The following is a 13,460-nucleotide window of genomic DNA, read 5'->3' on the forward strand; positions in this document are numbered from 1 at the left end:
GCACCCGAGATGGGGGGAGGACAGAGGGAGAGGGAGAAGCAGACTCCCTGCTGAGCAGGGAGCCTGACACAGGGCCCCATCCCAGCACCCTGGGATCATGACCTGATCAGAAGGCAGACATTTAACCGACTGAGCCACCCAGGCGCCCCCTCATTCATCTTTATAGCTCTAAAGTAGTCCATGATATGGATGTACCATAACTAATTTAACCTGTCCCTTCCTGATGGACACTTCGGTTATTTCTAGTATGTCCTATTACCAACAACAGTGAAACAATAACCTTGCAGCACGTACCACACACCTGAGGGCGTGCCTACAGCATGAATTCCCAGAAACAGAGTGCTGGGTTAAATGACATATGTATTTCAGAGCTGTTGACCTTCCCAAGGTTTTAGATGCCTAACACCTCTCTTCCCTCCCTGAAAACAAATGACCAAGCCATGCTTTTCTTCAGGATCTATGCTCTAGTCTCACACATTCAACACACACCTTGGCAACATTTCAACATTTTTGGGGCTTAAAAGGCCTTCAGTATCATGGACACCAATCAGACTCCCTTCTGTCAGGCAGTGCACAGGACAAATATGGAATTCTGATCCTATCCACTGCAATAATTATAAAGACATGGCATCTAAATAGACCATCGTAACTTTTAATGAATTCGCATTCAATATAGAAGGCACCACCTACAATCCAAAGGCAACTAAGGATCAAGCATTAATAACTTGCTGAAGGCCACAGATCACATCAGCAACGGAGCAGGGATTTAACTGGTCTTAATTTTCCTAGCCTTAGACCCCCAGGACTCTATGCTGCTTCAAACACAGAACAGAAATTCTCAGTTATCCCAAATGAGTCTATAAGGAATCTAGACCTAGTTTCTGTGCAGGCAGGAAATGAATATGACGTTTTACCACATTTCTAGCAGATGGAGGCATTCCAACTTCCCTGGCCAGTGGAGCACTCTCCAACAAGCACAGACTGTCTGTGCCTCGTTAGTACCGATTACATGATGCCTTGCATCTTTACTAGCCACAACCCTGCGTCTCCCTCTCACCCACAGTGCCCAGCGCTAGAGTCAACACTCCGTAATGTCTGGGACAAAACCAGGGAACTGATACCCAGACTGAGTAAGAAGACGAAGGGATTGAAATCACTTGTTTGTAGTTACTTTTTATTTAAATTTTGGAGTATTTCCTTTCAGTCCTATGTTGTACACACTGAAACACATAGCTGCGATCTTATAGTATGTACAACACTGTGTCCTCTTGTCACAGCATTTTCTACATTAAAGATCCTTCCTGAACAGAGTTTTTTCAGTATTACCATAATAGGCCATCAAATGAGTATAATGTAGCGTTGGATATTTAAGCTGCTTATTATCTGACCATTTCTAATAATGTTAAAGCTGTAAAGATTCAGAACAACTTCCTTATTTAACAGATGAAGTAATTAACTAACGAGGAAGAGTAAGGTTGAAAACTCAGTAAATGGGAGTCACTTGGCCAGAAGTACAGTCCTGTGGCTAGGTGCAGGAGGACAGAACAGACTGAGTGTGTGCAAGCTGTGAGATTGACCAGGATAGGTAAAAAGGAGAGAACACAAGATCAGAGACGGAGAAATTAGAAATGAAGAGATCATGTGGTCATGACCTAAAAAGATGATCTCAAAAGTAAAAGTCCCCTGAGGTATAGAAAGAAAAGTAATTATAGTGTTTATCATAGTGTTTTAAGGTAATAAAATAGGAAATGCAGTGTGAGGACACCAAAGCATGGCTCTTTACAGTTGACAAATTCCTTTCACACAAACGATGCCTCTCAATACTCATTACCCTATGAGTAAGTAAGGCGGGTGACACTTAGGCCCATTTTACCATGAGGGAACGGGCTAAGAGAGCTTAAGGGTGTTGCTCAAGGTGCCACAGCTAGAACTGGGAGAGCGTGTCACCTCCTCCCACCATATAACTCCGATTTCTGTTCATGAACTATGGACAATCCCACAGTTAAATCAACATCAAGGAGTAATGATACGCGCTGATATCACAGAGCAGAATTAGGGGCGAGGTAACACGGTGAAGAGCTGCTGACCCCTGCCCGTGCTCACACCCCCATCCTCCTGCCGCTTCCAGTTCTTACCTGCCCCAGTGTCCACCCTGTGTTCCAGAATTATCCTCTCATCTTGGAAGTGTATTCAGAGTTTGAAGATCAGCAAAATTTATCACTAGTCCAGACTTTAAGACTCCTCTGGGGCAATGTGCTAAAGATAACTCGATTGTTCAGTGATGAGGACAATGCCTCTTCATGAACAAGGTACTGAAAAAATGGCAATGCTATCAAAGTTATCTCCCATCCAAGTACTAACCAGGCCCGACCCTGCTCTAGAGGGAAGACATTTTGATCAGTGTCTAAAATTCGACTTAGAAGTGACAAAATAAGAGTGTATTGTGTGTATATGTGTTAAACTATAGGAAATTGCTGATATTCAAAAATGCTGACCTACAGAAATGACATTTTGTACGTCTGGTTTGACTGGATTCAGATATAGAAAAAAGATACATATGTGTAAATAGTGGTTGGCTCTAGGTAGCAAGATTTTCATTTAGTTCTTATGGATTATTGGTATTGCCTAATTTTCTGCAATGAACATGTCCTACTTTTGTAATAAGAAAAAACATATTAAAAAGGACTTAAATAGCTCAGAGTTGGGCTTACAGAGATTTCCCTGGTGCATACGATCAACACATTGCTACTGGTAATTTTCCCATGGAATGCATGGAGACCAGCATATTCTGTTTGGAACAAGGCAGGTAAGTAAGCACCAGGGCCCAAGGTGGCTGTGCTTCTACTACCAGGTTGGCAAAATGCACACAGGCGCTGTGGCCTGCAGAACTAAAGGCGGAAGTCAGTACCTAAAGTGAATATGAATCATAGCAAAGAAATATAAATCTCAAGGATCTGTAACCTTATGTTGGTTTTAACAAACACACCACCTTAAAAGGAAAAGTACACAGAATGGTGGCCAGCAGGACCTGGGGGGGAGGGGATCACAGGGAGTTATCGTTCCATGGGTCCAGAGTTTCAGTGTGGGATGCTGAGAGAGTTCTAGAGATGGATGGTAGGAATGGTTTTGCAACAATGAGAATGTACTTAAAAATGAGTAAGACAGTAAATTTTATGTACATATATTTTATCACAGTAAGAAAGAAAGGGAGAAAGGTCTGTTGCTACTCCTTAGAGTCCTCTGGAATAAGTTACTTCACCTGGAAGGACAAGATGGAGGGCTTCCCTGAGCAGAAAGATACGGGTTGTGCCCCTTTCCAAACCACAGAGCAGATGCAGCAGAAGGGTTGGTTATCAGAGTTTATGAGGAAACCTTGCAAGGACTAGGAGGAGGAACTGAGGACAGGGTTTTTACAGCTGGAATGGACTAAAATGTAGACAGGGCAATCAGGTCTCATTCCCACTTTAATTAAGTGCCATGTTTACTATGCCTTAACTGCAACGGTTACTAGAATGGCTCAGTGGCTATCTGCAGGGTAAACAGATAAAACAGAATCTGGCTTCTAAGTTAACCTTTGGGGGGGGGGGCAGAAAAGGAGAAAAAGTAGTTAAAGAGCCCCTTCAAACAGATGTTATCGGGGAAGCAAACAGTCATGGCCATTAAAATTTGTTTAAGAACAAATGAGACATGACAAGTGATTCTCTTCCACGTTAATGTTTTTTATCCCCAGGAAGTTAACTCTGGTACCCTACACTAAGGGTGGGGAAGGGGTGCAGAGGAGAGTTATCAAACACCCACCACCACTCCTACTTTACTTACGAAGCACAACCTGCAGGGGAAACAATTCACAAGGAGGGAACAGGTAAGCAGGTCTGGCAGGGGAAGAAGGGTGCCCAGGACCTTAGGAAGGATGGAGAACTTACAGACTCCCCACTAATAGACTTCTCACCTTCTTCTGCACTCCCTGAGAAGGGACCTCCTCTTCCCCACGTCAGTTTGGCTCCCTGAGTCACTACCCAGGAAGTTCATAGTGCGCTGTCCCCTGACATCAGAAGTTTAACTCCAGGAGGACAGGGACCCTCTATGACTTCTGTAGACATCCCCAGAGGCCAGCACAGTGCCTGGCACACAGCACATACTCACAGGGTCCCTGCATGAGTGCTGTTCCAATTTCACATAATCTGTATTGAAAAGATGGCCTAAAATGAACTCAATAAATTCCTGCTTGGGGAACTCCAGGGTATACAATTATGTCCTAGGCAAGACACTAAACCTGAGAAAGATTTAAGCCATGCTCTGAGATACCTGTGGATCCTTACAATGCCTAATTTCTCAGGAGTTTTTAGGCAAGCTGCAACTCCAGAAAAATCAACAAAAGCAGTAATAGATAACATTAGAGTAGCTATTGTAACTTTACGTATAGAGTCCTACTATAACTTTATGGTCAGAAGACAATGTCCCACGTCCCCCTTAAATAGATTTAAAAAAATCAGAACCAAACCAGAAGGCAAGCAATTAGTCCAATCCATCAGCCATGAGTTCTAAAGCTGGTGAGATTCCACTGTACCTTTCCAGAGGAGAGGGGGCAGTATACTTACTCTCTGGCTGGAAGACAAAATCATATGCCCAGACTATTAGCAGGGTGCACAGGACACTCCAGGCAATGAGCTGCCAGGGCTCATACTTGGTGCAATGTCCATTTACATAATTCTTGGCCTTTGTGCAATATACTTCCAAAATCTCAAAGTAGGGCTCAAAAGCCTTCTAGAAATACAAGAGAAAAAGAGAAACATGACATTCAGAGAGAGAAAAGTCTGTTCTTCGTTTGTTCCTCAGCTCTCATTTTTCAAGGGCAAGGCCATTCATGATCTGGCCCCACCCCAGCAATAATCTTATCTTCCTCCACCGTCCTCAAAGCTTCTGCTCCAGTGGTACACTGCCCCTTCGAGTCAGGTGGACTTTGACAAGGTTTTTGATCTTCTGCCCAGTCTATAAAATAGAAGGTTCATCTGGATCATCATTTCAGCCCTGAAGCTTTGCTGTGAGTACAGTATTCATCACCCCACTCTCTTAACTCTTACCCTCCTTCTCTACTCTATTTGAATCTTTCCCATCCTCTAACCCAGGGGTCAGCTGATTTGTTTCTGTAACAGTCCCGAGAGGAAATGTCTCAGGCATCACAGACCAGCTGGTCTCTGTTACAAGGACCAACTCTGCTTCTGCAGCACAACCGCTGCCCCAGACAGTGGGAAACCAATGACCGTGGCCATGTTCCAACAAGTTAATTATAGATGCTCAAATCTATATTGCACAGAATTTCCCATATCACAAAATATTCTTTTTATGAAAACAATTTTAACAATGTAAAATAACGTGCTTAGCTCATAGGCTGTACAGAAACAGGCAGCAGGCCAGAGGTGGCCCATGGGCCACAGTCTGCCGATCTCTGTTCTCACGCACAGCTTGACTAACAAACACCTAGAGCCGGACGCCATATCTTATCACTATGTGTATCCCTCACAATAGCCAGCACAAGCAAGAAAAAAGTCCCCTCCCCTGATCATCTACCAGACTACCCCACTCATGAGAATGAATCTCTCCCATTAAACTCTCCTCAAGTCTCCCCTTGTGCCTCCCCACTGAGCCTAGCAGCAGGTGGCCTGCACTCAGCCTACTCAGCTGTTTTTACCTCTCTCATTCCATGCTTGAGTCCTTGAAAGCTGATCAGACCTGAATCATCGCTGCAAGCCCTCACGGTGGCGGCACAAAACAGTTTCATCTGATAGTTTGTTCCTCACTCACTTATTCAGTGTTTACTAAGCATCCCCAGTGGTTAAGGCATAAAGATGGGGGAGCCCTAAGGTAAACACCACAAGTTTTTGCCCTCACTGAGCTTACAATCTAATGGGAAAGGTGTGTGTGGGGGGGTGGGGTGGGAAGGATGGGGGGGTGAGATGGACATTGGGGAGGGTATGTGCTATGGTGAGCGCTGTGAATTGTGTTAAGACTGTTGAATCACAGACCTGTACCTCTGAAACAAATAATAAATTATATGTTAAAAAAAAAAGTAGGGAAAAAAGAAGGGGGGGAATCGGAGGGGGAGACGAACCATGAGATACTATGGACTCTGAAAAACAAACTGAGGGTTCTAGAGAGGAGGGGGGATGGGTTAGCCCGGTGATGGGTATTAAGGAGGGCACATATTGTATGGAGCACTGGGTGTTATACACAAACAATGAATCACGGAACACTGCATCAAAAACTAATGATGTAACGTATGGTGACTAACATAACATAATAAAATTAAATTAAAAAAAAAACCTTTTTGGAGGTGGCATAAACAGGGTTTGCTAACTTCATAGATATAGGAAGTATAGAGTGGGAAGAATAATTCCAAATGTTCAAGTTTAAGTCTGAGAGAGTAGGTGAGTGGTGTCACCACCAACCCCAGCAGACTAGAAGAGGAAAAAAAAAAAGTCATAACCGGGAAGAGAGAAGAAGAGCTGTAAATGCATAAGAAAAGTCTGGGAATGGCAAAAAAGCTCTGTGTGGTGAGAGCAGCGATGGGGACAGGGAGCTATGTGCTAGACCCCCAGCACACCGTGCGCGCTCCATGAACACCGGACGGTAGTGGCAACCGAGCATGTGCGTGAACACATCAGTCAGAGAATGGAGGCTGGCAGAAGTGCACTAGGTCCAGATTTAAAATGGTCTTAAAAAAGACCATGGAGAGCGCCTGGGTGGCTCAGTTGGTTAAGCGACTGCCTTCGGTTCAGGTCATGATCCTGGAGTCCCGGGATCGAGTCCCGCATCGGGCTCCCTGCTCAGCAGGGAGTCTGCTTCTCCCTCTGACCCTCTTCCCTCTCGTGCTCTCTCTCATTCTCTCTCTCTCAAATAAATAAATAAAATCTTTAAAAAAAAAAAAAAAAGACCATGGAGAGGGCGCCTGGGTGGCTCAGTTGGTTGGGCGACTGCCTTCGGCTCAGGTCATGATCCTGGAGTCCCGGGATCGAGTCCCACATTGGGAATCCCTGCTCAGCGGGGAGTCTGCTTCTCCCTCTGACCCTCCCCCCTCTCATGTGCTCTCTCTCTTTCTCTCAGATAAATAAATAAAATCTTAAAAAAAAAAAAGACCATGGAGAGTGGGAATATAATTTGAAAGGCACTTTTCGTAAAGCAATTTGTCAGTGTCTACTGACGTTTTAAACGTACATTCATTTTGACCCAGATATTCCACTTTTTGGTATCTACATGCTTTTCAATGTGTACAAAGAGGTTCAAGGATATTCATTTCAGTCTTCTTTTTAACAGTGAAATACAAATATCACAAATGTCCATTCAAGGACGAACGTTTAAATAATCTATAATACACACACTTTATGTAGTCACACTACGCAGCATTTAAAAAAAGATAGATCTAAATGAACTACATAGAAAAATTTCCAGAACATAGTGTTGATTGTAAAAAAAAAAAAGCAAATTGCAGAACAACAGAAAACAAAAGGTTATTAATCAGGAGAGTCCTTTTTTTTTTTTTTTAAAGATAACTTGATGAGAGATGAAGGAAAGGAGGACAGAGGTCAGAAACACAAATTTCAGTTAAGAGGACTGCTGAGGGCGCCTGGGGGGCTCAGTCGGTTGAGCGACTGCCTTCGGCTCAGGTCATGGTCCTGGAGTCTCGGGATAGAGTGCCGCATCGGTCTCCCTTTTTCTTTTAACTTTTCTGCCAAGAGAATTTTCTTCAATAGTTCTTTTACCCTTTTAATAATATCTTCCCCATCTCCTATCAGGTAGAGTTAGACAGGCCTTAGTGGTCTCTCTTAGCACTTTACTTAAATACTTTTTTTAAAAAAAGATTTTATTTATTTGAGAGAGCGAGCGAGCATGATTCGGGGGGTGGGCAGGCAGTGGGAGAGGGAGAAACAGGTTCTCTGCTGAGTAGGGAGCCGGACACAGGGCTAGATCCCAGGAGCCTGGGATCATGACCTGAGCCGAAGGCAGACGCTTAACAACTGAGCCACCCAGGTGCCCCTACCTGGTTAATTTTAAAACCACTTATGAAGGAAGAGAAAGGGAGATTCTGAGATAAAGATAATGATACTGGTTTGAGTTATGTTCCTGTTGGATACCTACCTGCAGTGTTCTAGCAGAAGTATGAAAGCTTAGGAGGACAGGTACTCAATGAATGTTTATTGAAAACTTTTTTTTTTTAAAGCTTTTATTTATTTGACAGAGAGAGACACAGAGAGAGAGGGAACATAAGCAGGGGGAGTGGAAGAGGGAGAAGCAGGCTTCCCGCCGGGCAGGGAGCCCGATGCAGGGCTCGAACCCAGGACCCTGGGATCATGACCCGAGCCAAAGGCAGATGCTTAACGACTGAGCCACCCAGGAGCCTCTGCTGAAAACATTTCTATCCTTAGCAATTAGGCTGCAGTATAAGGTCATTAACATCAGGCAAGGGCTCGGTTCCCAAGACGGCTATCCACGGAAACACAGCTTATCTGCAACCCCCTCATAGTTCTTAGCCATTCCCCAGAGCCCACTGTTGCTATCAACAACCTCAAGCCTGCACAGCAGTGACAGCGCCGGTCAGGACCTGGGGAAGACCAGAGGCGTCTACCCATCATCAGAGGTGTGTCATGATTTCCATCATTATAAAGAATCTTCTAGTGTTAAGGCTAGGATCAAACCAAATGTTTAATAGTGTATATGGGGGGGGGGCACCTGGGTGGCTCAGTCGTTAAGCATCTGCCTTCAGATCAGGTCATGATCCCAGGATCCTGGGCTTGAGCCCCGCATCAGGTTCCCTACTCAAGAGGAAAGCCTGCTTCTCCCTCTCCCACTCCCTCTGCTTGTGTTCCCTCTCTCACTATGTCCCTCTGTCAAATAACTAAAATCTTAAAAAAAAAAAAAAAGTGTATATGGGGTGCCTGGTTGGCTCAGTCAGCAGAGCACTGCAACTCTCAATCTCAGGGTCATGAGTTCAAGCCCCACACTGGGCAGGGAGCCTACTTTAAAAAAATAATAATAAATGAATGAATGAATAATGTATACGAATGGGATGACAGAAGAAATAATCATGCAGATTAGCTTTTCCTCCGGTGATACTAGTTCCTAGCTCACCCAGAAAATAGAGCTTACCTAGGTCAAAAGATGCCTGTAGATATTATCAATTTTTCATAGCACATAACAAAAATATAACTAGTATCAGGGAGAGAGCTAACAGTCAGCAAATGCAAACTGTGTTAATTTCTACAAAGCCTATTAAGATATGAAGGCATTCCTTGATAACATTTATAAAATTACATTCAGCGAGTATTTCCTTGGTAATTGCTCTAAGAAGATAATGGGAGTCCTTAAATTCCAAGTCCTTAAATCTATCTCCTTAGGAAGAGATCTATTTCTATATTCTCCTTCTCCAAAGACAGAATATCACTGGCCTTGGATAGGACCTACAAAGCTGTTTGTGTAGACAACTAGATGGTCACAGAAATTACATGTCCTGGCCTCAGCCCAAGGTCCTTCTGGTTACTACAAACAACCTAGGTTCCGTCCCCAGTGAATAAGCACCTCACGGCACTAACAACTCCCTGCTTTATAGGGCTCCATGGGCTAATGCATGCTATCTCCTTGGAAAAAAGGATAAGGCAGCTCCTTGGGGAGGCAAGGAGCCTTGGGGCCTGATGAAACACCACAGCCCTAGAGAAGCATACAATCCCAATGCTGAAGGGAACCCTAGAGATCAAGCCCATATTCACAGTTCACGAACAAAGGCCCCTCGGTGAGACAGCCTCGCTAAGCCCAGGCCTCTGACTCAGGGTTCGGGGTTCTTTCCATCCTTCATTCTAAGCGTCCACGGGTGGAGGGTCACTTAACACATTACCATCCAGTGCCATCCCAAGAGTTTCCTTCTCACAATTTACGTTTTTGGCGGAATCTACCCTGAATATACATACAGTTCAGAACAAACTAAAACTGGAGAGGTAGGTCATGACTACAGAGACAGAAACAGCACAAGAACGTAATAGTATTATAATGACTACTTCCCACCATGTCTTCCTGCTTACAGAAATACATTTTTTTGGTCTATATACACCTACATATATATTAATAGTTAATACTAAGGCTTTTATTTATTTCAACCTAATCCACATACTGTCTCTGGAAACACAAGAACCAAAAACGGTCACCTGTGAAGGCCACTAGCTTGTCATGCCCCTCCAGGCAAATTATTTCACCAATGTGTGCCTCCACGCTTCATCTAGAGGGACGCAGGATAACAGTCACACAAGAAATAAATTGTGTCTGGGTAGACGTGTACCTGCGGGTGTGTGTGGGTACGTGTGGGCACGGATCTCCAACCCTTAACAGAGCGGTTTTGGTAAAATTTCCACAAGTAAAGCATTCCTTCCTCCATATCAGATTGGGACTGTATTCCTCTGGAGGAAAACCAAAACAAAACACTTTGCCCACGGAATATATATAAAATGATGACAAAGAATACCGTAAATCTTTTTAAAGTACAGTATTAAAATAGAAAAGAAAAACCTCAGTAATACAAAGATTTGAAATAGTAACTACTTTAAGGAGCTACTGTCAAGTAAAGATGAGTAAACTAACCCGCCTTTCTCTTCTTATTCATTTCCATTTCCCATCTAATGATTAAGTTTTAACTGATGCCTACAAGACATCAAAATAATAATCCTAATCATTATTAGACAAAAGGCGGCTGCGAGGGTTTATGGGAATTTAGTGGCCCTCTTAGTCCCAATCATATCGCACCCTTCCAATCCCCAAATCTCTTCAAGGGAGCAAGACACTTTCATAAGAAGTCTACAAATTCTGTAAATTTGGGACATGTTACTTTTTATTTTTTTTAGAGAGGGAGGAGGAGATGGGAAGGGGCAGAGGGAGAGGGAGAGATAGAACCCCAAGCAGGCTCCACGCCCAGCATGCAGCCTGATGCGGGCCTCGATCTCACAACCCTGAGATCATGACTTGAGCCCAAATCAAGAGTCATATGCTTAACCGACTGAGCCACCCAGGCGCCCCTGCATGTTACTTTTTAGACCATGGGGTTTTGTACTTTTCCTTTTTTTTTTTTAAAGATTTTATTTATTTATTTGAGAGAGAGAGAGAGAGAGAGAGAGAGACAGGGCACGAGCAGGGGGAGGGGCAGAGGGAGAGGGAAAAGCAGACTCCCTGCTGAGCAGGGAGCCTGATGCAGGGGCTCTATCCCAGGACCCTGGGACCATGACTTGAGCCAAAGGCAGACGCTTAGCTGACTGAGCCACTGAGGTGCCACCGGTTTCACACTTTTCCAGCCCAGACCCGCGGAAGCGTATTTTACAACCATCCAGTACACACTGCAACAGAGAGACATGAAACCAAAACAAAGGTTTCCAAAATAAAACCTACCACCTCATTACTTGTGATGCATGTACATTTTTTTCTCTATTTCCTCGTTCTTTTAAATGTCCCAACCACTAAATTGATTCTGCCTCCCTCTGAATGGATCACGACCTTCAGGTTTAAAAGCCTCACTGTGATCTACTCCTGGCTTCTTTAAATGCAGAATGTAATGCAGCCAAGGGTGTTAACACGGAGGCATTTTGCACTCCACAGAATCTCAGGGCTTTTTGCACTTAAGATTTATTCTCTTAACATTTTTGTGAGGCCGGGATTGTGATGTCATGAGGGAACGGTCGGTCGAAGAGATGCAGAATCCTTCCATCACAGGTTCCTTCCCTACTGGTACCAGCCCACAGCTGCTCCCAATGACTGCTAACTCTTTCGGTCCTCAAATCCCTCCACGAGAAAAGATTCCACAGACAAACTTCCCTCGGTGGCACTATATCCACACCCTCCCCCTCCCAAAAAAAACCTCTTTGAAAACTAGGACTGCACCTGACCAACTGCCAATTAGGCAGTGATATTTCTTCCACAGCGATTTTCTTAATGAACAATGAATACCAGGAGAAACACTCCCCCAAGAATGAATAGGACTACAAGAGAAAAACCATCTGGCAGACGCTTCCAGAGCCACACTGGATGGTGCTTCCTTCCTTGGAGCTAATACAAATAACAACAATAACAACACAAATAACACCTCGCAGGGCGAACCATCTGTACTCACTTTATTCAAGAGCCAGGGCGTCTCAGCTCAGGCGACCCCAGCGCCGCCTCCCCCACTTCCTGAGCAGATCTCGGGGCAATGCTGCCTCCGCTACACACGTGCCCACTGCTCTTTACGTTTTCTGCCACATGACAATTATTTTCTGAGCACCTACTACACACATGGTGCTATTTTATAGGGGTCAGAGATCACCCGTTTGTTTCACTTAAAACTGTCTCTTCCCTTCAAAACTCAAAGACTGGGTGACCCCCTGATCACAGAGGGAATAAAATGAAGAAGGAGAAGGCCAGAGGGGCCGTGATAAACATGCACAGGAAAGGGTGAAGCACTTAAAGGCATTAACTCATTTGTAGAGAATACATGGTGGTATTTATTTATTTATTTTTATTTTAAAGATTTTATTTATTTATTCATGAGAGACAGAGAGAGAGAGGCAGAGGGAGAAGCAGCCTCCCAAGGAGCAGGGAGCCCGATGCGGGACTTGATCCTAGGACCCTGGGACCATGGCCTGAGCCGAAGGTAGACGCTTAACCATCTGAGCCCCCCAGGCGCCCCATGGTGATAGTTACATAACTTAAAATTTTAACCGGCTCTCATGTTATTTTATGTGTACTTTACAACCTCATGAGGTTCTCAGGTTAAGAATGAACGGTCTCACGGGGCGCCCGGGTGGCTCAGTCAGTTAAGTGTCTGCCTTTGGCACAGGTCATGATCCCGCGTCCTGAGATTGAGCCCCACGTCAGGCTCCCTGCTCAGCAGGAAGTCTCCTTCTCCTTCTCCCTCTGCTCCTCCCCCTGCTTGTGCTCTCTCTCCAACTCTCTCTCTCACTAATAAATAAATAAAAAAGAATAAACGGTTTAAAAAAAAAGAAGGAATGGTTTCACTTCATAGGTGGTAAAAACTGAAATCAAGAAAGGTTAAGTTTGCTCTACAGCAAAGTAATAAGGAGCAAAGTCAGGACTAAAACACAGGACTTCACACACTCAGAGTTGAATTCCAAGATATCCTGAACCATCTCTTAGGGCTACACAACATTAACATACCTAAACATTAACTGGAAGAGTATGACCTAAAAGAAGAGTAGTCAAGAAAACCAAAACGCTGTGAGGCCAAGCAGAGGAACCAACAAGTTATTCCAATGTACGTTCTCCTTCCTGATCCTCCCACATCAAAGAAAATCAGGCTAAAGATCAAAGAAAAACATTCCCACTGTCAGAATGGTTGACTCTACCAATAACTTCTGAACAGAGACATGGATTCCTTGCCAAAGAAAATGTAGCAATTTTGCTCAGTTGATCATGACCCAGCACAAAGCCTACTAAGG

At 44.2% G+C, this 13,460-nt stretch overlaps 1 protein-coding gene across 1 annotated transcript in view; it reads right to left on the reverse strand.

Annotated features, from left to right (window-relative positions):
* Nucleotides 1–13,460, reverse strand: part of SGPL1 (sphingosine-1-phosphate lyase 1) — a 55,496-nt gene that overhangs the window by 27,830 nt on the left and 14,206 nt on the right. Inside the window, exon 3 of the mRNA XM_028109511.2 lies at nucleotides 4,599–4,764. Within this exon, the coding sequence (XP_027965312.2) occupies nucleotides 4,599–4,764 (166 nt within the window). The remainder of the gene's footprint in view (nucleotides 1–4,598; nucleotides 4,765–13,460) is intronic.

The sequence above is a fragment of the Eumetopias jubatus genome, unplaced genomic scaffold (assembly GCF_037043125.1).
Source record: "Eumetopias jubatus isolate StellerSeaLion01/CBP00866 unplaced genomic scaffold, mEumJub1_p1.0 scaffold_17, whole genome shotgun sequence".
Classification (NCBI taxonomy): domain Eukaryota; kingdom Metazoa; phylum Chordata; class Mammalia; order Carnivora; family Otariidae; genus Eumetopias; species Eumetopias jubatus.